Below are 25,279 nucleotides of genomic sequence, written 5' to 3' on the forward strand. Positions count from 1 at the left end.
ACTGGACTGAAAAATATTTATTATAAATATTGTTTATACAATGAGCTTATGATATTGGTTCATTTGGAAAGAGTGAACAGTGTGCATATCAGGCTGTATTTACACCTCGTGGCACCTCTCTCATCTTCCTTGTGCTGCTGTTGTGAAAAGATCATATTAGCATCACAGCTTTCTCTGCTCATAGCAGCATCTGATGGCAGGGTGTCATCATTATCATCATCATCAGAACTTTATTTAATCAGGGATAGTCCTTGAGAGAAAGCCTTTTTTTTTTTTTTTTTTTTCCGAGGACTCCCTGGATATGCAAGCACCCAGAGCATAACACAATATGAAAGTGTGTGTATAATATATCTATATCTATCTATTGATATAATCACAATAAAATGCAATGAAAAGGTATAAAACAAACAATAAAACATACTTATAACAGTAACAATAACAATAAAATGAAACAATAAAACTGTGTTGCAATCCACTTTTGAAAGTATCATAATTACACAGTTCCTTTGGGATAACTTAATGTGATAACCTCAGAAACATATTTAAATCTCTTCAAATTTGCTGTGCAAATTCATGAGGAAGAACTATAGGAAGAACTGGACTGATTTTGGTGACCCCAGGTTTGTTCCCCACCATCAGGCAAACTTTCAGCTTGTGAACATACAAGTCTACTACATGTAGCATACAGCAACAGCGGATGTGTTGGATGCTTTACATTGTGGGGTACATTAGGAAGACTGAGTGCTCTCAGTAAGGGGCAGCCATGCTTATCACCGCCCCCCGTTGTTTCATACACTCTCAACAACTCAAACAAAAGTATTTCTTTAGAGGCACTTGCGCTCCATTTGAAGGACAAAACAAACTCCCTTACACACTCCACACATAAACATCAGTAAACACAGGTAGAAGTACGCATGAAATACCAAATTGAAAGTTGAATCCCAACTCTTACAGTAGGATGATTGTTTTATTTATGATTGCAACTCCACACTGAATTAAACTGTCATCACAAATAATCTGACAATGCCATGGTTAAATAAAAGTTTAAAGAAATGGGCAGTGCAGCACTTAGAACTATATGAATAAATAAACTTTCCACCTACCAACAATGAACTCAATGGACTCCAATTACTAAAAATGCCCCCAATACGAAGAATGATACTGATGATAACACTGACAACAACAACAACTACCATAATAATAGCAGTAATACAAATGATTATCTTATACTCCGAATGTTTCTTTATGGACCACAAAAGGATGTCAATCCATCCAAAAGGCCTGCCTCATGGTGCAGTGCACATCATGCAATATTGGTAATTCATAGGAACACATGCTCTGCTGCACTTCCTCCGTTGGCTCGAGTGCACAGCGTGTGCTCTGAATGCTCTGTTAGAGTGTTGCTCTGAATAAACAAACAGGAATTCTGACATCGCTCTGAATTTACAAATGGTCCACTTTGGTCCCATTGTACGCTCTGGTGCCCACAGTGCCAATTTACAAGCACACCTGACATTTAGACTGTTTGTGCCAAGAAAGTGATGACATGCCACCAAGCAAGCTGTCTATATTGCAGTTGTATGTGTAATTTTATTTCTGTTTGTGCACCTGTACTTGCCTGCCTCACCATCTGTGTGTGGGTGTATTTGTATGTACATTTGCATGCATGTACTGTACGTGTGCGACTGCGCTTGTGTGTAGATGCTTATGCTGTTTTCTTCATTTTTACCTGTAAATATGAGCTCCCGCTGTGACATTGTGTTCTACAACATGAAGCCCTCATTACGATGTCTGACCTCTGATGCTCGGGCCTGTATTATTGACTGTAGGCGCTGTAGTTGCAGCACCACATCGGCCCACTAACTAATGGTGCCATTTGGCCATTTTATCAATTGTAAAATTGCTAGGTGAGCAATCGCTGTGTGTATGCTGTAGTTTTAGCTTTGAATAAAATAAAATAAAATAAATTGCTGCTTGGGGGATCTACCATGATTCCCTGATGACTGTGCATGCTTGCTCTGCAATTTCTAAAATGTCCCAGCCAGGCTCCTGTATGAGCTGTTCCAGCGAGCAGCAAATGCAAAGAGACTTTACCACTGAAGATGATGTAAAGGTTAGTGTTAACTCTCAAATAGCTACATAATTAATAATTAACATGATGAACCAGCTAGCTATAGTCACTCACGATGAGGCAGACAAATTCCAGACAGTGAATGCCAGTGTGAACATTCACTGATGCCAATATCACTAATGTTCAAGGCAATTCCTGTAAAACGGAACTGTCAGTCAAAATATTTGTAAAATTGTTTTATTATGATTGCATGGTCTGGCTGTAAAGGAGCATTTTCTTTTTTTCTTTTAGGTGCTAGTTATTATGTGTGACTTGTTTTTCTTTGTTTTCTTTCTTTGTTTTCCACCTTGCAGAGAATTTTCCACATGACATATCTAATGCAGCACTCATCCTCTCAAGCATTTGTCCGCAATTACCGGATATCATTAATTAGCCATTTCATAAAAACATGCTGTTTTCGATGACCATAATGCACAAAACCCTGATTTATATTTTTGCACTGTGCTATTAAGACACCATTAAAATGTAATATTTGAAGGGCTAAAGAGCAAGAATTTCCGTTTGCTTTCCTGACAAATTAAGGTGTTTAAAACATTTTGAATATGGGATTTATACCTTGAACAAAGCATAACAGAAAACTGGGGAATTTGAAGAGCTTTTAGCCATCTATGACTGACAAATATTGAGTGCATAAAATAAATAATGGGACTTTTCTCCGGTAGCTCTTTGAATCTTGTTGAGCTACCCTTTGAATACATCTAAATACACTGTTATCTGTGAAGCCAAGACTAACACAAATTTTCAAACAATTTACTTAAACAGTGGCGATAGAAACACCCACAGGATTTAGCCTTAGAGCTCCCTATAAACTTCATATATTAACACCAGATCAAGGAAGACATAGATAAACAATAGATCAACCATCTCAGCTTCTCCTAGCTACTTATAATGAGTTCAGAGCCTGCTATAAGCCTCACAACACACTCGAAAATGCCAAAAATCACAAAGATTGATATATCAGCACACATAATAAAGAACCCACAAACGTCCAGATATGCATCCACACACTTTGCTGTGGATGTGAATCATTAGTCCTGTTTCTCCTGACACTTGGAGTGCCACTGCGGTGAGTCACTTGGCAGTTAGAGTTAATCTGGCTTACCCAGGAGCTCCGCGAGCTATGGCAGGTCTCGACTCATTTGGTGTGCCGAATGTCTGAACACGCTGTCATAATACTGGGTCATCCTCTGTGAGTGGAGGAGGTTGTTTCCAGAAAAAGACAAAGAAAATGGATACAGATTGGCAGAATAAAATTGCCTTTGTCTGAGAATGACTTTGGAAATGTAAGGTCAGGTGCCATTTAGCGTTCATTTTTCAAGCAATGAATCATAAACCAGCAACTTGATAATGGGAACATTACATCTTCCAAAAAAAAAAAAAAAAAAAAAAGATCCAGCAATAAAAATGCTGTTGATGTGACATGCGCAATAAAATATCACTTTTCTCATGACAGCTCTGTGACTTTAGTGACTTTGTCTGATGACAGGGAAGGTGAGAACAATCAGGGTGGGAAATGAATGGGGGCGGCTGACAAACGTGATTTTTTGATTGTTCCACGAAAGACAATAAAGCACTTTAATAATAGCAGAGGTATTACTGATTGTTTTCACTGTGGTCACCAGCTGATGGACAGTGCCTTTCATCATGCCCTTTTTTTAATGGCATCCTCTCTTTCCTCAGTCAGATTGTACCAGCAACAGACGTGCTAAAAATGACATAAAGAACATTTATCTACTGCAAAAGCAGACATGTCCTTTGAACCTGTGCTTCTTCATTCTTGCCCTCTTTTTTTCCTCTTCCTCTCCTCCCACGCTCGTATTTTTCCATCTTTAATGGCTGTATGTCTAACTCAGTGCGGTCGTCATTTCTCCCATACCTAAACAATCAGCAGAAAACATGAGAAACTGTGTCATCTGTTGGGTGACTCTCACGTCACATCACATCATGCTGCTCACACAGCAACCCAGTCTCACTCCAAATTGTGTAATAGCTACGTTGGTCCACAAGGCAAAACGTAGTCATTCCACTAAAACGGCTCTGAAATTGTGACATGGGTACGTCTTATCTGCCAAGTCTTTTCTGCGGGCATACTTTAGGTTTCGGTCACGTGACTGCCCAGTTTCTCCCCGGCGTGAACAAAAAACATGGCGGACATTCCTTCTACTTTCGGTGGAAATTGCTATATTTTAAGATAGCTTGTGGCTTTAGCTTTGTTTTGATAACTTTTCTAGCGACAAATGTACACTTTATTTTCATAGTATCCATTCGGTTTATGTATACGATCCGTAGTTTTGTCGTTTCGACGTACATTCTTTCAAATCTCCCTACGAACTTGTAGTAAAAATACGTTTTTATTGTTGCTACGGTGGTAGCTAAGGACGCTATTAACAACGAACCGGAAGGAAGTTGATGTCGGTCACAGACCGAGTTGCTCTTAAAACCTTTCGCTATATTTTAAGATACCTTGTGGCTTTAGCTCTGTTTTGATAACTTTTCTAGCGACAATAGTACACTTTCTTTTCATAGTATCCATTCGGTTTATGTATACGATCCGTAGTTTTGTCGTTTAGTCGTACATTCTTTCAGATCTCCCTACGAACTTGCAGGAAAACTACGTTTCTGTTGTTGCTATGGTGGTAGCTAGGGACGCTATTAACAACGAACCGGAAGGAAGTTGGTGTCGGTCACGGATCGAGTTGCTCTTAAAACGTGCTTTTGCTGTATTTTAAGATAGCCTGTGGCTTTAGCTTTGTTTTGTTAACTTTTGTAGTTACAAATGTACATGTAACCTGGTGTCGGCCGTGCCTCTTCCGCGGGAGCCTCCCTAAACACCCTGGGACTCTGCGTTGTGTTAATGTGATGTGGGGGGTGTCGTGCGGGGAGGAGAAGCACGGCGCACACACAGGAGAAGTTCGGTTTGCGGCTGGGACCCGTGGTTTTTATTTGCACAAAACTCCGACAACTCCACATTTGTTGCTGGCCCTTTCAAAACAGTGAAATAAACATAAAAACAATATGACACCCGCACGGAAAAGGGACCTTGAACTACGGTGTCCCGTAAGGGACAAACCACAGCGCACTCTGGATTCTCGAGGGCCTACACAGCTTATGACATGTCGCAGTCACTACCTTACATACACTTTCTTTTCATAGTATCCATTCGGTTTATGTATACGATCCGTAGTTTTGTCCTTTCGACGTACATTCTTTCAAGTGTCCCTACGGAATTGTAGTAAAACTACGTTTTTATTGTTGCTATGGTGGTAGCTAGGGACGCTATTAACAACGAACCGGAAGGAAGTTGTTGTCGGTCACGGACCGAGTTGCTCTTAAAACTGGTTAGGCTACATTAGACCATAAATACATTTCTATGTATTAAATAATGACTTTTGTTTGATTTTCAAAACATAACTAAATCTTTTAAAATTTAATGAAACAGCTCAAAGCATTTTAGCCACAATACAAACTATAGAATATTCCAATCTTTGTAATTTACACTTTACTGTTAATATGTGATTTATGTAATTTTAAGATAAACCTAACAAATTAATTCCATCTTTTAAAACAGGTTTGATTAGACCACAAACTATGATTTCATACATCAAATTAACTTCTGCTTAATTTGTCTATATATTATACTGGTAGTTTTATAGTTTTCTTTTCATTAATTTTATTTTATAAATTTATTTATTTATTTATTCAGATGTGTGTATTCATACTGATACAACAATTTTGTTCCACTTCTGGGGTAAATCAATCATTCAATCAATCAATCCATCTATCTGTCCATATGCATGTATGTATTGCATTACAACAACATCTAGATCATACCTTTTCAAATGTTTTTATTGTAACATGAAATATATAACAACAACAAGACAACAACAACAATAATGACAGGGATAATAACAAATAAAATACACTCTTTTTAGTTACAAAAGTGCTTGGTGTTTATGTGTGTGTGTGTGTGTGTGTTTGTGTGCATGCGTGCGGGTGCGTGTGTGAAGATGTCTAGGTGTCATCTTTTGTGTTTTCCTTTGCCACCCACTGCAGAGGCCACATCTTTCCACTGCAATAAATGTAAAGAAGATTCAATGACAACATGCCAGTACAGGACACAGTGGGCTTCAGTTTGTACCTCATACTCACTATGTTTAAATACAGACAGTTATATGATTACTGTAAATTACCTTCATATGGTAATAGTTTGACTGAGGTATTTATATGTACTCTCTGTTTATGCTTGCCATTTAAAATAAGTTATTATAAATAAATAGCACAAAAGCATTTAAAAAAAAATACCTTACAACTTCCATTACATGCATAATAAAAACTGTGACAATTTCTTAAAAAAAAAAAGAGAGAGAGAGAGAGAGAAATTATACATACCACATGGAACAGGGCTCCCACTCCACCAACTCCATTTGCTTCCCCTGAGAAATATTTAAAAAATGTTTATCACACTGTCAGAGGACTTTAGAACTGTGGAGCATTAAAATCCACTAAATACATCCGTAGTAAAGGTATATATTTACATTACATTTCTACTTCAAATAATGACAAGAGAGAACCTTCTGCATTTTCGTCTTTACGACGCGCTTCACTGGATAATACTGGTCCTTTCCCCCGATCATATGGCTGCATTCTGAAAGAGCAAAAAGTGTCCACTTAAATTTTTTAAACATTTTTATAGAACTGCAAGGGATGGACAGAAAGAAAATGATCATTCCAGACAACAGTTTTTGCTCAACACTGCGCAACACAGAAAGATTAATGCACATTTTATCATAAGCATGTTGGATTATTGTAATGTTCTCGTTTTTGGTCTTCCAAACAATACACTGCAGTGACGGTAACCTCAGTGGAATCTGAAGTGGTTGCCAGGCAATGAGTGAAACATGGAGATTGACAATGAGAAATTAGTGATTTTGGTGCAGCAGCACCCTGAATTATATGATCCGTCGCTGGCTGCCTACTGGGATGCCACCAGGAAGGCATATATATGGGACGGGATGAGTACAGAGCTGGGTGGAATACCAGGTACGTAATATAATAATCAATATAATAATAATTATAGCAACATAGTGACGTGTGTGTGTCGTTTTGCCGTTCCGTCGGACAGTTTGTTTGTTTTTACCGCGCTGTGCAGCAGCATTTGCTGTCTGCTGTCTGCCGGACTCCATGTGAACTTAGCATTATTGTTGTTAAAACATTTATTTTTAAGTATTTGGGTTTGCTAGTCTCCTTTTCTAAGTCCATCTTTGTTATCACTGTGTGTTGGCACTATTTTATGTTCTCGTGTTTATATCACTGTTATGCATATTGACCTGCATTTGATCTCTATGAAAGGTAATGTATAAATAAAGCTTTATTGATTGATTGATTAATGTCATATCGCAAATGTAGAAGAATAAATAAAATTATAAATATATAAATATGTACTGTCCTATTTGAAATGGGGGAGTGTAAATAAAGGATGACCAAATAACCTCCAGGTGAATCTTTCCTTGGTTTCTTCTTCGGAGGCAAACCTGTTGAGAATAAAGAAAACTGTCCGTAAAGAGCAGTTACTACTGCTATTATTATTAAAAAGGCATTAAACATGTCATTAAAAATAATCTAATCATTCCATTGAAGCTGATGGTATGTCCCATGTGATATCAAACCAAAACTCTGTCATTTTGACATGATATTCCCCTAATATGTGAGAAAATTTTGTCAACGCAAACTGTAAAGCAACAGAATCTTTTACCACAATAATATAATGTCAGAAGTTGGCATTCCCACAGAAAATAACATGATAAGCAAAAACAACTACACTGCTAATAGGATACAGACACTATTTAAAGATGTGACTACAGCATACCCTGGTTCTTTTTAGCAACTGTGTGCTCAGGACTGGTGGTGGGCTGAATGCCATGATGCGTGGTAGAGGGATGGATGCCAGGACAGGTGGAAGGTTTGATGGTAGGAGGGCAGGATGGCAGCGGAGGCTGGACGACAGAGGTCAAGGGGTCGATGGCAGTGGCAGTGGAGGGCTGGACGACAGAGGTCGAGGGCTCGATGGCTGTGGCAGTGGAGGGCTGGACGACAGAGGTCCAGGGCTCGATGGCAGTGGCAGTGGAGGGCTGGACGACAGAGGTCGAGGGGCCGATGGCAGTGGCAGTGGAGGGCTGGACGACAGAGGTCCAGGGCTCGATGGCAGTGGCAGTGGAGGGCTGGACGACAGAGGTCGAGGGGCCGATGGCAGTGGCAGTGGAGGGCTGGACGACAGAGGTCGAGGGCTCGATGGCAGTGGCAGTGGAGGGCTGGACGACAGAGGTCGAGGGCTCGATGGCAGTGGCAGTGGAGGGCTGGATGGCTGAGCCGGTGGAGGGCTGCTGGTTTGTCCAACCTCAATGGAACAAAAAGACAAAATGATCAGAGTAAGGTTGTTTTGTTCTGCATGCTAGCATTGTTATTTGAGAAATTTAAATGGATTTGCTTGCTGCTTGCTTCTCACTAAAATATATTTTATCTAGAGTTAAAATGTCAAATTATGAATGCATTGTCGTATCATCAAGCCTTCATGAATTTTTGATGAGTATTAAGTATAGACGGAGGTATATGTTGAAAATATAAATGATTGCAGATAGACAGGCTTACCAGTGATCAGCAACTCAAATAGGGCCTTCATTCTATCAAGGCACTTTGCAGCTTGAGCCGTCAACTGCCACTTGGGGTGCACAACCTGTGTGTGCCAAGTGGCAGGCTTTTTGCCTGGTTTGGCAACAATCACTACAGCTCTGTGTCCCAGTGTCTGCAATTTTTCCAGCTAAAAAAAAAAAAAAAAAACTTAAGTTGTCATACAATCAGCCATAACTTTGTGACATACAGTTACAGATATTAAACACATACCAACACAGATGCCTCATCCATGACATGTGAGGTGGTTTTATTTTTTTTTTGGTTTTTTAACCAGCCCTCTTTCTTGGCCTCAAATTTTTGCAGCTTTTTTGCCAGCCGTTGTTTCCTTGGCTGCACTGCCTGGCAAGACTTGCAGGTCTTGGTGGCCACAGCAATCACTGCTTTGCAGTTGATGCAGAGAGTTGTGGTCGAGCCTCGTGGCATCTTGAACTGGGAATTTTTAAAAAAACAAAAAAAAAAACACAGTTTTTACCAGTGACAAGGAAATAACAAATACACTTAATATTATCGGTGACCAGTTTCTGTCATTTGGCACTATATAAATTATACTGAATTGAATTTAATTGAATTTCTGGTCTCACAATTAGCCAGGCAGATGTTCAAAGGATTGGCCAGGAGAATTTGCCTCAGTCTCCAGTAAAGTAAAACATGAAGTCCAATAAAATTGTTGACATGCCAAATCTAGCTTGGATATTGGCTTTGGGGCACTGCAGGAATTCTGTAAATTGCATATTTGTAACATATATGATCAATATATCAGTGCAGGACTGAGTGCTTGTGTGAGAAAAACAGAGACCTGCACATGTACATACATAATCTGCTTAGTTTAGTCATTTTATATTTTGTTTATTTGGCCTTCTTATGAATCGATGCTTTAGCAGCCTCATCTCCCTCAGCATCATTTGCATTCTTAGCTCCTTCAGCTCCACTGTCACTACTATTAGCACAAACTAATTGATTTGTGGCCCAAAACAAAGTTACTGCAAATGTATTTTCAAGAGGAATGTCTGGGAAATTTGTCAGGTCTAGTTTGTAACCCACAGTAAGCAACCACGTACAGGTTACATCACTGACTAAGGTGGAGTAGATTTATGCTTGACGATAAAAACGTCATCTCTAATTATTAAGGTTACGACTAAGATACTATCAGAACCCCCGGATTTACAGTAAGAAACACGGAAACGAAAACTGTAGGGGAACAAATGATGGCAAACACAGCGGCAATATACCCAATAGCATCCGTGCTCATTTGGAAGTTCATATATTGTTTGTCATTACCTCATGTGTGTTAATTTCTTACCATTAAGTCTCTCCTGTGCGCGCAGTGTCGGACCTCTGAACTCTCTGCCCCCGGGAGTCTGAGACAGCCGCGCCCCATCATCGCCCCTCCTCCCCCACCTAGTAACGCGCGCGCGCGCCACACACGCACACACACACACACACACACACACACACACACACACACACACACACACACACACAATCCCCAAATTTCTACCAGTTGTGGATAAGATAACAATCCTAAGTGTACATTTCAAACACCTTCAAACTTCAAACCTTGCACATGTAGTTTCATTCACTTACATATTGAGGCTTGATGGGCTGAAATAGCAGGCCAATGAGGCCATGCCCTGTTCATTGACACCTGCTATAAAAACAGGTGTACAAAAGTGGGTCCTCAATGTGGGAAAATCTTCCAAAAGACAAGGGCTCATTCTTGTTCATCCTGTTAGTCTTGGAACAAGATTGGTGTCAGACAAGAGCCCACTTAAACCTTTGAGGCCTAGTTGCGAGCTGTGACAGGAAGCCTGTTGGCCCTTTTGACCCTGTTGCTCTTTTGCTCTCATTTGGCCTCTACAGTAGATAAAGACCTGAAACTTGAACTGTGAGACCTCTGAAAATTATAAAATCATAATCTAGTGGAATCATTTCATAAGCCCCTCCCAAACATGAAGTAGCTTCAGGAAGGAGGTGGGGCTTCCAAATGTTAAATATTAGTTTCTGGCAGAGGTGTGAATACATCCCAGAAATCTCATCTTATTTGGAGCAAATTTGACCAAGTTATGATGCTTAATTGATTGTCTTAGTCGGACATTGCCACACCCTGTACGGGCTGCAGAAAGGACTTAGGGGGGTCAAACCACCACAGATGTAATCCTTAGGGAGGGCAGATAAACATAGTAAAATTTCATCTTCCTGTGTTAAAAGGAAAATTATTTTACCCCCTTGTGAAACTGGGGAAAATCAGGGTCTGTGACTTGTGCACTCTTAGAGCCTTTGTGAGCAGTATTGAGGATCAAATCCAGGTTTTGATATTTTTACTTGGGCTACATACACCAAATTTTACACACATAATCTAAGGCCCCAAAGGAGCATGTGTTGTGAATTTCAGCCATCTCTGTCCCAGAGAACCCACTAACCCCAACCCTAACGAGCTCCTCAAAACTGGGCCCTGGTTCCCTGGTTTCGATTTGAACTAGAGCCAGTTATAACAATGATTGGTGTCAGTAGGAGGACTGATTCTAAAATTTTCAGCCATCTAGACGTTACAGAGCTGAAACACAAGCCCATAAGACTGCAGCAATTTTTTATTATCAAAGTGCATTGTCATTACTGCCATATATCTGGAGACAAGTATGGAAGGGACTTGAAGCTTGGTATAGGTGTTCTAGTAGCAGAGCCCTGTCACCAATATGTTTCAAGTCTCAAAAGCACTTAATTCCTGTGCTAAGGTAGCTGTCCATTAGCACTACCTGGGCTCTCATTCAAGTGTATAGGCCCCTGGACATTTTTTTTTTTATAAGTTTGTGTAAGTAACTTGAAACTTCATGTGTGTTCTGGGCATCATTTTCAACAGTCACTGTGAATTTCAGCCTCCCAGCACAAACATCTGCCTCATTCATATTATTAATTTGGTCTTTTACAGAAATCTCAGAGTTAAGTGACTTCAACACAGGTGCTAGTACTATTAAATGTTTTGGGTGAGGTTATGTGAAAAGCCCAATTTAAGTAACCACCTATGCATCATATTTATGCACATATTGAAATAATGACTCATGATTTACATCAACAGCATCTAATTGGCCAAATCCATTCTATCTAGCAATTTAAAATAGTGTAGTGCAGAAGAAAAATCCACAGAATTTCAAATGCAAGGACTTTATTTTCATGGAAAAGAGCTGCATCTTTGGGTGCTGGGGAGACTGCTTTTGGGGGAGGTCAAGGTTCTTCGTCAGAGGAGGAGCTGCTGTCCAAGTTTTCCTCATCATCAGTGGAGGAGTCATCCAGAGACAATGCTTGCAATCCCAAAACACGTTGGTACGTTGTGCGGGCGGCACCCTGCTGAGCTTTAACTGCAGACAATCTCTTCCTCAGTAGACAGAATAGCCCCTCACGTCCTCTCCCCGTCAATGCCTCAGTACTGCCTGACAAGGACATTAAAAGGAAAACAAATTAATGCTTCAAGCTCTGGACATCCATGCAAAATGCCAAAAATATTTTACTTACTTTGCTGGGTGATCCCTTGAGAAAGCTGGGAGGAAAGATCTTCCATCATTCCAACCACACTCCTCAAGTACTCCCAGTGCTGCTTGACTTCACGAACAACAATGCCCTCCTCTTCTTTCAGTCTGGTTAGCAGCATTACTTTGTCATACACCCTTTTTTTCTTTGCCATGTCGCCATGACCTGCAATTCATCACATTAAGTTTTATCAGTTATCTTACATTTCTAGAAAGTTGCGTAAATTTTTTCTTCAGTGTCTTTCTACATGTGTACTTTATAGGAATTTGGGGTTTTAAATACACTGCCAATCTCCTCTCCCATGATGCTATCCTGCTTCTTCAGAGGGACAATAATTTTATTATAATAGGACAGTGAGGCATGGATCTACAACTCCACCTAAAATAAGTACATTCACTAATCAACAGAAAAAAAGATGTTCTCTTTTCTGCAGCTACAGACACACAGCGGTCGCTCCCCATGACAAACCGCTATATGTCTGTGTGTGTGCTGCTGCTGCTGGACACCACAACCACGCTAATGTAACATGGAGATCAACGCCCCTTACCTGAATCAAACAGAACATTTCCTCTTAAGTGAGAACACAGTCCGCACGGACAATGCGTGGGTGGGTGTGACGTGTGAAATGAACACCAGTAAATGTCTGAAAAGGGCTTAAACATACCAGGATATGAAGACAGTTGTAAACATGTCTTATGCACTTACATTCCCAAGGCCAGGAATAGTTTTCCTCAGCCAAGAGCTCATTGGGAGGAGGGAGTTTGTCAGTTTCCCCCAACACAGCATTGTGTTTTGTGATGGCATCTTCCAAGGCTCTCTTTTCTGCAGCTATCTTTTTCCTTAGCTGATGTCTCCGTTTGTTGCCATCTAGAATGTGAAACAAAAAATTATTTAGTGTATGCGTACCCATTTACAGATTGATGAACACCCATTTCAGCAAGTCTAGACTACTAAAAACTGTGCTTTAACTGTATGTTTTAGTTAAAGTACTGAATTTCATGTCAGGTAAAAAAAAAAATAATCTGTCTAGAGTGCCATTTATTTTGTCTCACCAGCCTTACGATACAGCTGATATTTTCTCTGCTTGATGCTAAGATACAGTCCTTCGATGGTTTTCTCCAGGTCATTTTGACTGGTTGTTCCTTGTGAGGAGAGATGTATAAAATAAACTCACGCCAACAACAGTTTACAATCCAAGTCTTTTTCAACATACTTTCACAAAACCTGAGAAAAATGACTCTTTGAATTGTTCATTAAGTGACAGTTTTTCACAGTACCTGCAGTCCACTGCTGAACATCAGACACCCATTGCTGGACTGTGTCCTCCTGTATCGACAGCTCTGCAGTCAGTTTCTTAAGGTCCTCAGATGCCTCGGAAATCCTTTGTACAGTCTGTCAAAATCAATGTTGGAGTAACAAGTTTGAGCCAAATTTGAAAGAAATAAGTCTTTGCATCATGAAAAACGTCGGTCCGGTCTTTACCTTGATGTATCGTTTGGCCAATGTCCGGTCAAGGTTTTCTGCCTTCCGCTTGTTCCAGCCACTGGCCTGGATGGTAAGGATGTCTGTGCGGACTTAACACACAATGCATATTAGGCAAGGAAACCAAAAACTAAATTATTTAGATGCATCTAAAAAATACTTACCAGCTTTTGACATGTACTTGGAACATATGGCTGCTCGAGAGAGGAAGCTGTTCACCTGTTCAACCTCCTCCCCTATTGTTGTTCCTGCTCCCTCTTGATTTCGTCCTCCCCATTGCAACTACAACAAAATTGTATGTTACCATTTGAAAGACAGGGGGCTGGAAGAGGACCAACAGTAATGAGAAATAAAAGCCCTTGGCAGTAATTACCTCACACATCCAGGAATGTGCTTTAGCATGCATGATGGAGAGAAAGGGACGCATGTTCAACAGGTCCTGTAACTCAGGACAGTGGCCCACAACCCTCTGCAAATATGGCCAGTATTTGCATACGACATCAGAGCAAAAGAACTGCACATTCTGTGAAGCAAGCTGTTTCTGGAGATATAAGGGATATGCAAATATCTCTCCACGGAACATATTCAGTCCCTTCAGCAAAATCCCATGACGGCAGACAGCAACCTCGACACCTTCCTCGTCTACTTTGCTCGCAGACTTGCTCGAGGACTCTCGTGCTGCCATCCACTCGCCTGTACCACACCTCCCTTTCCCAGGATTCTATTATAGAGGAAGACAAACACAGATGTACACAAAGCAAAGCGTTTTAAAGAGCAACTAAAACCCCAAACCACTTTTTTCTCCTGAAAACAAGTAAATTCACATATGTAGTGTTGTAGATTGATTCTGATCCAACTCTTGACATTTTAGTCAAAATATTTCAATTTGGCGCAGATATGCGGAAAGTAGGCTATGATCATTTATAAAACAAGGAGAAATGGAAATAAACTTTACATGTCCTGTTGACCCATGGATGTAGTCGACAAAGGAGGTCACCTCGGCATCCTTGGCCAGAAACACACCTTCAAAAAATCCATTAGGTCTAAAAGAACCAAAAAAGTGGTTAAACTTCTATCTAAACATCTATGGCACTCTAAAATTTAAGTGGACAAGACTTTTACACACCCCGGTTGGCTTTTAAAGCGGTAAAGCTTGCGGTTCCCATCCACTGCAACAGCCAACATGGAGGGTGTGCATGCAGGGCACTGAAAGTGATGCACCTGAGACAGCCTCTCAACCTCAAATTTTGCATAAGACCATTCCAGGAATGATTTCTGCATGGTGTCTCCACATATTTTACCACTCTGATAGGAAAAGGAAAACAAAAGAGACCATGACACCATATAGATACATCTTAAACTCATTCAATGTAGTAGACAATTGCTTCAATGATGTACTCACCCGACCGAAGAGTTTAGTACGCTGTTCAAGCATGGCTACAAAAGCTTGTCGTGACATTCCTGGAGCAGTAATCTTGAGATCTTCGTATGTAGTGAACAAATCGACTGTGTACAAAGTCTCAAAATTGACTGTAGCTGGCCAATAGCCACTTTCAACCAGATGACTAATGGTTACATCCCAAGTCTTTCCACAGGAGCAGCTGACAGTGGGAAGGGACAGATTGTATCGCCCTAAAAAAAAAAAAAAAAAAAAACACACTTAAGTAATATTTGTAATTCATTACAATACATGAGTAATCTAAAAGACAATATGAGGGCGAAAACTGTACCATTCATTCCAATCAGTATCACTTGCTTTCCTGCAGAAACGGTTGTTTGCCCAGTAGAGCAGTCGCAGCAGGGAAGTATTACTGGCAAAAAGCACTCTTAGAAGGAAGGAAAACAAACATTTTACATTACTGTTAAAATATATTTTAACTTTCAAACAGTGAAGGTGTTTTTTTTCTTCAATGAGGAAAAACTTTAAATATGGAAACTTAACCCATCATTCCCTTTTGGGCTTGTGACATTTGACCAATTTTAGTAGGCCTATACTATCTTGAACACATAAAATACCTCTTCCATGGTAGGAGAATTTTCCTCCCTCTTCTTCCTTGATGTGAGTGGTTGGTGGCAGTGGCCTGTAGAATCCCTCTACCATGGATGATCTGTTGTGGAGCACCAGGGAGTCGTGTCTGGCAAGATCGCAGGCTGTACAGTGAAGTGGTCTTGGTAAACAATCCTTACACATCACAGTCGCAACTTTGGCTCTACAGTGGTGGCAAGCTGCTTCTTTAGGCTTCTCCGATAACAGCATCTGATTAACCATAACAGGTCTTAACACAGTCCACTTTTCCAAAGTGGAAGCTTGCCTATCCTTCCAGTGTGAAGGGGCTGGGTCTTCAGCAGGTCCTAAAAGGTCTTGGACTTCTTGGATGAGGGAGCCTTGAAAACAGGAGGGTGGGGGTGGGGTATTAAGCACAGGTAAAAGGAGCTAATTACAACAAGCAAACAAGGGAAGAAGAGGAGGTAAAATAAAACTCTACCTATGTCTTGAATGGTCCCAGTCACACTCTGATGTCCACTAGTAGAAGCACATGATGGGTCCATGCTTCCGGAGGTAACTGTTGAATTTATTTGAAAGGGACAATGCAGTATAATAGTACACAGCATGAAACTAATGAGCTGTAAAGAAAGTCTATAGCTATTGCTCATTTCCAGCTCTTGTCCATAGTTGGGTATTTCGGGTAAAAAAGTTAAGATCCTAACACTACAATAAACTACATGTGGATATACAACAATAGTTAGGATCTTTTGTGTACCTACCTACAGACACACACGCCAAACACACAAACATAAGAATCAATCAAGTACTGAATTGGTTGAATGACTTTTGTTTCATTATTATGTCATGCATAAACAATATGCTTAGCTCAAAACAAGCACCATTATTTCAAGAAAGTGACCAGCAAAAATACTGGGGAAGAAAACCCACCTGTGGATGAACCCCGTTTCCGCCCCTCCCCCGTTCTACGCCTTTTTGGGAGAGGGTTCCCTTCCTCGTCCTCCTCGACCCAAACAAATTTTTCTGAGCCCGTTTTCGACGCTCCAGCTGTTTGTTTACGTTGAGCCTCCTTAAAATAAACATCATGGGACATGCCAGTGTTACCTAATACACATTATCACCTAACGTTAAAAAAAGACAACTCTGGTTTCAAAAATTGTAAGGAGATATCTTGGGAGCATTGCCTACCTCGCATTCATCCAAGAGAACATCAGCAAGAAATATGGTGTCATCGTCTTCAAGAGGATCCATCGTGCTTCGCAGTGTCGTGGTTTAGGCCTGACGCCTGTGCGCGCTCTAGGGTCTTTAAAGCTTTCGAGATCTCGCAAAAAATTGCGAGATTTAAGAGCAACTCGGTCCGTGACTGACAACAACTTCCTTCCGGTTCGTTGTTAATAGCGTCCCTAGCTACCACCATAGCAACAATAAAAACGTAGTTTTACTACAATTCCGTAGGGACACTTGAAAGAATGTACGTCGAAAGGACAAAACTACGGATCGTATACATAAACCGAATGGATACTATGAAAAGAAAGTGTATGTAAGGTAGTGACTGCGACATGTCATAAGCTGTGTAGGCCCTCGAGAATCCAGAGTGCGCTGTGGTTTGTCCCTTACGGGACACCGTAGTTCAAGGTCCCTTTTCCGTGTGGGTGTCATATTGTTTTTATGTTTATTTCACTGTTTTGAAAGGGCCAGCAACAAATGTGGAGTTGTCGGAGTTTTGTGCAAATAAAAACCACGGGTCCCAGCCGCAAACCGAACTTCTCCTGTGTGTGCGCCGTGCTTCTCCTCCCCGCACGACACCCCCCACATCACATTAACACAACGCAGAGTCCCAGGGTGTTTAGGGAGGCTCCCGCGGAAGAGGCACGGCCGACACCAGGTTACATGTACATTTGTAACTACAAAAGTTAACAAAACAAAGCTAAAGCCACAAGCTATCTTAAAATACAGCAAAAGCACGTTTTAAGAGCAACTCGATCCGTGACCGACACCAACTTCCTTCCGGTTCGTTGTTAATAGCGTCCCTAGCTACCACCATAGCAACAACAGAAACGTAGTTTTCCTGCAAGTTCGTAGGGAGATCTGAAAGAATGTACGACTAAACGACAAAACTACGGATCGTATACATAAACCGAATGGATACTATGAAAAGAAAGTGTACTATTGTCGCTAGAAAAGTTATCAAAACAGAGCTAAAGCCACAAGGTATCTTAAAATATAGCGAAAGGTTTTAAGAGCAACTCGGTCTGTGACCGACATCAACTTCCTTCCGGTTCGTTGTTAATAGCGTCCTTAGCTACCACCGTAGCAACAATAAAAACGTATTTTTACTACAAGTTCGTAGGGAGATTTGAAAGAATGTACGTCGAAACGACAAAACTACGGATCGTATACATAAACCGAATGGATACTATGAAAATAAAGTGTACATTTGTCGCTAGAAAAGTTATCAAAACAAAGCTAAAGCCACAAGCTATCTTAAAATATAGCAATTTCCACCGAAAGTAGAAGGAATGTCCGCCATGTTTTTTGTTCACGCCGGGGAGAAACTGGGCAGTCACGTGACCGAAACCTAAAGTATGCCCGCAGAAAAGACTTGGCAGATAAGACGTACCCATGTCACAATTTCAGAGCCGTTTTAGTGGAATGACTACGTTTTGCCTTGTGGACCAACGTAGCTATTACACAATTTGGAGTGAGACTGGGTTGGCTCACAGCATGACGGCATTTAGGACCTGTTGATTTCTGAAGCCAATTAGCTCAAGCAAACCAACATCGGGTCCTTTGGAATTTGTTGAATGAAAATATACGTTGCCATGGCAACAGAATCGAAGGGGAAAATGTTAAACAGTCAACTTTGGTCATGTCAGTGACGCTTTAGATTTGGAAGGTCAAAATTACTTTGCAGATCCTCTCAATGAAAAGGTTACAGTGTTTCCTTGAGGATTTTTTTCAGCAGCAGGGGGAAAGGGTTTTGTTGTACCTGGGTGATGCGCGCAGTCAGAGAGAATATCAGTAGATAATTTAAAAACATGAGACAAAGCGACACTTGACTGCGAAGCAAACTTTACAACATATTCATTGACATCTCTTTATTCATACATAATGCCTCTTTGACCCACTACTTTCAGAGGGCACTAGATATTAGCCTCAGAGTCAAAGTTTGCAGCCCGGCATTTTTTTTTTTTTTTTTTTTTTTTTTAAGCTCTTGGGCTCTGTCATCAGGCGAGGCTTCTGCAGGATCCACCCAGTTAATTTCAAGACTTTTTAAGACCTTTGTAAACCTTAGAACGCAATTTAAGACCTATTTCACATCCATACAGGACAAAGTATGAGGGATAAAGAAAATAGACATAGAGCAATATTGCAAGGAAGGCATAGATAGATCACAGATGCCTTTTCTAAGCAGCTGTTTTTCTGATTTCATGTTCACCCATGCCCCTAATTTGAACTTTTTCGTACAGATACAGCTTAACGATACAATGATTACAGCGTTTGATGGTACAGTTATAGTCTGAGGAAAATAATTGTGGTTTTCACAATTATTATGCATTAATTAAGATAAACTTTCTTGATCCCCTCTGGGAAATATTGGTAATGTGGGTAATAAACTGAAGTGTTAATATTAACTGTTATCCATGGCTGTTTTTCTTCATTCATTTTCAGTTACCTATGTTAAATATTTAATCTCATCTTGCAGGTTTTTTGCAGGTTTTATTAATCACTGATATGTGATTAATTAGATCCTATGGCACAGAGCTGCAGGTCTACAAGTTCCTAATGCTGAATTAGTCTTTAAGCATATTTACCTACTATACCTAGCATTTACTCAGCACAGATGAGAGGAAGCAACATGAAGTAAATCATCGCACTGAAGCCAGTGAGGGCTTACAATGCAATACTCCCTTGCCTGCTGTGCTGCCTTTAGTTTACATTGCACTGAAAGCCCCATTTTTTTTTCCCAGCTCAGTTATTACTCAGTGTATTACATTCCCTTTACTTGGGTGTGCAAAGCTGGGTGGTGATCTTGACAATATTGCTGTAAATTTGGGATGGTGGACCCTTTAGCTTTTTTTTTTTTTTTTTTTTACACGGCACTGTGCAACCACTGTTTACAGAAGAATAATGTGCCATATTTATTTATTTATTTATTTATTTTAAGAGGGGGAACAGAAGGACTTGGTGTAGCTGAGCCTTTATGGTTACATAACCAAGATGTTTTAAATTGTGGTAAATAGTGAAACCGGGGAACTGCTGTGTCCCTACAGTGCAACAGGTGTTACTTCTGGTGTGACTGGGGCAACGGTCGCTACCCCAGGAACATTTCAGAATTACATTTTTCATGGGTCTCTCTCCCCAGTCAACTAAGGGCACAGCCGGTGATCACTAACAGCGAGAGAAGAGGCATAGTCAGAGTCAGCCTCTGTAGCGGAAACCACCGGTTGTAGCAGATATAGACTCGGCTCTGCGGAGTCGTGTAATTCGTGACTTTGTGACATTTTATAAAATACCAAAGCTGCGGCAGCAATAATTTAGCAGTGATGGTCTGCCACTCCAAAGTGTATATACCGGAAACACATGATTATCTCCATTTACATATATTCATAGGTTATAGCTGCTGGCTATAGAGGTTTTGTAAGTTAAGAATAGAAATACGGATGGAAATAGAACAAAACACATGTAAACATTGTAGTTACATCCCTGAAATTTAATACAGGGGCCATTGTTCTTGAACTTAAATCTAGACAAAATTAAACCTTACCAAGACACCAGATTCAAAGACACTATTTCAGTGCTTTTGAAGCTCCACGTTACATTAATTATATCAGCTTCTCATAGACACACACACACACACACACACACACACACAAATCTAACACAATACACAAGTCAATACAAGCCACTTCACATGAAAAAGAGACAGTATGAGCCAAATCAGGTGCCAATAAGAGATTTTGTTTCACGGTATCGATCAGTGCAAAGGGCAGGACAATCACTATTTCTCCTCTTCCATTCTTGACATTGGAGTGACCTTTCCAATGCTCCACCTCACACATCACCGGGCTATCAAGAAAAACGCTGTATGGGCTGTATCCAAAACAGGTGAACGTACATGCCTCATTGCTCTGTCAAATCGATCAGAGATGCAGCTCGTACTGTGAGCATAACAAAGACTTTAGAGCGCTCTGAGCCCACGGTGACTTGTAAGTCTCAATACTTGTATTGATTGCAAAAGCACGAGATCAAATACCTCAGTCAAATATGGTGTGTGTGGTATGATGGTTGTGTTTATTTCTTGTTTCCACCCCTTAGAGGCTGTGTTATAGGTGAATATTGTTAATGTTCCCTGCTTTTGTGGTGATCATTCAATCACTTGCCCAATGTTTATCAAGCACACAGCAGTGGAGGAGAATCAAATCAATATCTCTGCATATTTCATGATGGGAAGTAAGTCATGTGCTCTTTACATGCAGCATATTAAATGAATATATCGTGTAATTTGCAGGTTTAGTGAGAGTAATTACAAGGAAAAAAATTAAACCTTAGGGGTAGCAACTTTTAGTAATGAACCACATTTTTGCATGGAGTTGACATTGAAATATCGCAGCTGCAGTGTAAATCAAGACGAGAGATTATATTCACATTGTGGAGCTGGAGTTTTTATGTTTTAATCATGTCTGTTTCCATCTTTGACTTTCTTACTTCAGCACAATCCCTGGATGCCATGCCTTCTGCTTATTCGCCCTGCTCTAGTTGTGTTGTTTCACAGCGAGTAGTGTAGTTTGGGAATAGTAAAACTGCTTCTATACTTGTCATGCGACAGCACCCTGACAATTTGCCAGGTAAATCCACTAAACCAGACCATGGAGTCTAATATTTCTTTTATAATTGACATTTAGATCACCACCAACCACCAGGATGCCAGTGCCTTTTTTGAAATGGTTAATCCCATGTTAAACCCTGAACACCATAAATGTTCAAATGAATATCCCCTTTTTATACCATGTGCTCATATTCATTTCAGGCAGAAATGTTCATGTTCTTTCTCCATAAAACAGACCTTGCATTCTGCTCCTGAAATCCAGTGCCGTTGCATGATTTAATCAGCAGTTCCATCTGCACCGGCATTAATTACATTCCTAATGAAAAAGGGGAGGAAAAGTATGGCCTCACACTTCTTTCCTCCTCCTCTTTCCTGAATTACCATTTTTTAATTGATCACCAGAAATGGCTAGTAATAATGCGATTTCCAGGGAAATACTACGGAAAGTCATGATGAATTCAGATGTTTTATGGCTTTTTTTTTCAGTGCAGCTCAGCAAAATGCAGTTTGATCCATGAAGTTAAATATGTGCATTAAGTAAAATCCCCAGGGCAGCTTAGGCCTCTGTGTTACACATTGCTTAGAAATGGACTGTATATCTCATGCTTTGTGACCAAAGGTGTCATGTGAGCTGTTACAGTGGAGAGCCAACAGAATCAGAGAACTAATCAGAGAAAAGGCTTTATGCTATGAGGGATGAAAAATGACAGAACAATAAATAAATGAATAAATAAATAAATACACATATAAATATATAAATGCATAAATAATTAAATTAATAAATATTTCTACATTTTTTTATTTCTGTTTTTATTCATGCATTTATTTATTTATTTGTGTATTTATACATTTATTTATTTATTTATTTATTTATTTATTTATTTTTACATTTATTTATTTATTTATTTGTTTATACATTTGTTTATTCATTTGTGTATTTATATATTTATTTTTACATTTATTTATTTATACTTTTATTTATTTCTACATTTATTCATTTATTTATTCCTTCTTTTATTTCTACAATTATTTATTTATTTCTACATTTCCACATTTATTTATTTCTGTATTTCTGTGTCGTATGTTAATAAGGTGGGCGGTTCTTACATTAGTCTTAAGCACGACTGGTCAACTGAGCGAATCAGACAGAAGCAAACGATTCATGCATGGATGAACCATGAAACTGGAAGTAGTCGGTGGGTGCATGATTTACCACATCATTCGCCAGTGACCTTAAATCACTGACGATAGCTCTCAAAACGCTTTCCATTGCGTTTTACACAGTAGCTAGTAGGGCATTAATGTAAACATCGACCCGTCGAAAGTCGAAGAAACACACACACACACACCCCCACACACACGGTCGGCGCTCCACTACAGCCTCCTCACCCCCCCCCGGTCGCCCGGTCGGCGCTCCACTACAACCCCTCCCTCCCTCCGGTTGGAGCCCCGCTAGCCCCCCAAAAATCTCCCGGTGTTGACGGGTCGACGTAACGTCGACGACATTGAAAAGTCGGCGTGAAAAAGTCTGGCGTTGTTAATGCCCTAGTAGCTAGCTAGTCCACTGCTATCCACTACGACTACCAGTCCAGGCAGTAGCAGTGGATAGGATCACACCCACAAACCAATCGTGCTTAAGACTAATGTAAGAACCGCCCACCTTATTAACATACGACACAGAAATACAGAAATAAATAAATGTGGAAATGTAGAAATACAGAAATAAATGTAGGAATAAATAAATAAATGTAGAAATAAATAAATAAATGTAGAAATAAAAGAAGGAATAAATAAATGAATAAATGTAGAAATAAATAAAAGTATAAATAAATAAATGTAAAAATAAATATATAAATACACAAATGAATAAATAAATGTATAAATAAATAAATAAATAAATAAATAAATAAATAAATGTAAAAATAAATAAATAAATAAATAAATGTATAAATACACAAATAAATAAATAAATGCATGAATAAAAACAGAAATAAATAAATAAATAAATGTAGAAATATTTATTAATTTAATGATTTATGCATTTATATATTTATATGCGTATTTATTCATTTATTCATTTATTTATTGTTTTGTCATTTTTCATCCCTCATATTATGCATGCTGTACAACAAATAGAAATAATCCTTTTAAGTTTGAAAGTTTAGTAAATAAATAAAAGTATAGCTGCAGGGTTCAAGCCTGAATACATGAAATATTTGGTAGAGTTTTAGAAAGCACATGGTAATAATTAGTCTTTTTTGTTATTTTTAACCTGCATATTAACATCCATACATTGGTTCCTTAATTAGTCCTTACAAACAACTTAGTTTCACCTTATTCTTTATTATTGGATTCTACACGTAGAGCCCATGAACTCTAACAATACCCTTGATATTTGGGCTCATTAGCAGTCAGGAGGAAAAGCTGCTGCACATGAATAGGGCTGTTAGTATGCTTTGCCCAGGATGGGGATTATAAGGTGCTAGTATGAATATTTTGCTTTAAGATTACAGTAAGGGCTAATCCTCACTGGTATTTGTCATCCATAGTTGCTTGTAGGATGTCGCAAGACCTTTCCTTTCACTTGACAGAATCCCTGTATCCAAGGTGGCAGGACCGATATGTGCCTTCCATTGGTGTCATGTACGTACCTCGATTAGGTTTTGCACAATTAACACCACACTGCTGCTAAGTAAGTACACCGAGTCTGTGCTTTTGTATACACCAGACAAGATGGCAACCACCCAGTGGGCATTTCTGATTGCAGTACAGACAACTTGAGAACAACATGATCTGGAAAAGCACAGTCATTGCTGTATTTATTTATTTATTTAGTTGGCTTTAGTTGGAGATCAAACCAGGAACCCTCCAGTTACCAGATGACCGCTCTACCTTCTGAGCCACGGCGCCCCATGCTGTCCGTAGCTAATTATCTAGGTGAAAAATGTGATAGAGCTATCTATAAAAGCACTTGCAGTGTGCATACATTTGTCTTCAGTAGTTAGTAATTGGTAAAACTTTGCAGGTTGAAGACAGTGTGCTGTGTTGCCTCCCTCCCAGGTCCCACACTGTAGCAGGATGCCAGGCTTACAGCTCAGACTGCGTGAGCCCCTCTGACATCTGAACACTGGAAAGGGGCGGTGGCTAAAACTGAAAACCTGTACAAGTTTTTAACAACTAACCTAAAGGCCACTGTGAAATTAAAACAATAGGGACAGTGTACATTACATCAGATTACATCAAAATGCCATCAAGGTATTGGCCTAACTCATTGGCCCTTTGCAAAAACGTATATATAAAACACTTTGCAAAGTATCTGGTGTCCCCCTGGACTGCTGTCACAGGCTAACTTGGAATGGAAGACAACAGAGCGCTGCATGTCTTTTTCCTCCTCTGGTATTTTTTTCTCTCCATTGCAACGGCACTTCATCGTGTTTTCTCACTTGGAAGGGCATCTAAGAAGGCACCCTCTGAGTTTTCTTCATCAGAAAGGCTTGGGGTAGGGGTTGGTTGCCCCCAACCCCCACCCCAAGCCCCGAGTCCACCAGTGCGTAACAACATGCCTCGCCAAACACCACAGGTTCAGTATCTGCTTCAGGTTGTCGGTGTGGTCCAAGGCCAG

At 39.9% G+C, this 25,279-nt stretch overlaps 2 protein-coding genes across 2 annotated transcripts; both read right to left on the minus strand.

Annotated features, from left to right (window-relative positions):
- Positions 1–6,065: 6,065 nt before the first annotated feature.
- Positions 6,066–9,130, minus strand: LOC115364710 (gibberellin-regulated protein 14-like). Its single transcript, XM_030059263.1, has 7 exons — positions 9,029–9,130; positions 8,777–8,945; positions 7,998–8,525; positions 7,621–7,662; positions 6,703–6,776; positions 6,521–6,564; positions 6,066–6,200 (listed from the first exon to the last, which is right to left on the minus strand). The coding sequence occupies exons 1-7, from the start codon at positions 9,047–9,049 to the stop codon at positions 6,143–6,145; spliced, it is 936 nt and encodes a 311-aa protein (XP_029915123.1). The 5' UTR covers positions 9,050–9,130; the 3' UTR covers positions 6,066–6,142.
- Positions 9,131–11,967: 2,837 nt separating this feature from the next.
- Positions 11,968–17,110, minus strand: LOC115365531 (uncharacterized). The gene is made up of 16 exons (XM_030060589.1): positions 17,016–17,110; positions 16,758–16,896; positions 16,309–16,386; positions 15,839–16,207; positions 15,553–15,648; positions 15,225–15,454; positions 14,949–15,127; positions 14,778–14,865; positions 14,196–14,543; positions 13,987–14,104; positions 13,823–13,914; positions 13,618–13,732; positions 13,393–13,482; positions 13,046–13,207; positions 12,326–12,505; positions 11,968–12,243 (listed from the first exon to the last, which is right to left on the minus strand). The coding sequence occupies exons 1-16, from the start codon at positions 17,076–17,078 to the stop codon at positions 12,038–12,040; spliced, it is 2,553 nt and encodes an 850-aa protein (XP_029916449.1). The 5' UTR covers positions 17,079–17,110; the 3' UTR covers positions 11,968–12,037.
- Between the last annotated feature and the right edge of the window lie 8,169 nt (positions 17,111–25,279).

The sequence above is a fragment of the Myripristis murdjan genome, chromosome 9, assembly GCF_902150065.1.
Source record: "Myripristis murdjan chromosome 9, fMyrMur1.1, whole genome shotgun sequence".
NCBI lineage: Eukaryota > Metazoa > Chordata > Actinopteri > Holocentriformes > Holocentridae > Myripristis > Myripristis murdjan.

Bases quoted from the DNA above. Each gene is read 5' to 3' on its own strand.
- LOC115364710 (XM_030059263.1), bottom strand. From the start codon at position 9,049: ATGGATGAGGCATCTGTGTTG. The intron at 8,526-8,776 runs GTAAGCCTGTCT...TGTTCCATTGAG, and splicing joins ATTTGAGTTGCTGATCACTG to GTTGGACAAACCAGCAGCCC. The intron at 6,777-7,620 runs GTTATTTGGTCA...TTGCTCTTTCAG, and splicing joins AAGGAAAGATTCACCTGGAG to AATGCAGCCATATGATCGGG.
- LOC115365531 (XM_030060589.1), bottom strand. From the start codon at position 17,078: ATGGATCCTCTTGAAGACGATGACACCATATTTCTTGCTGATGTTCTC. The intron at 16,208-16,308 runs GTAGAGTTTTAT...CCTGTTTTCAAG, and splicing joins TGGGACCATTCAAGACATAG to GCTCCCTCATCCAAGAAGTC. The intron at 13,733-13,822 runs GTAAAGACCGGA...TGATTTTGACAG, and splicing joins TGGCCAAACGATACATCAAG to ACTGTACAAAGGATTTCCGA.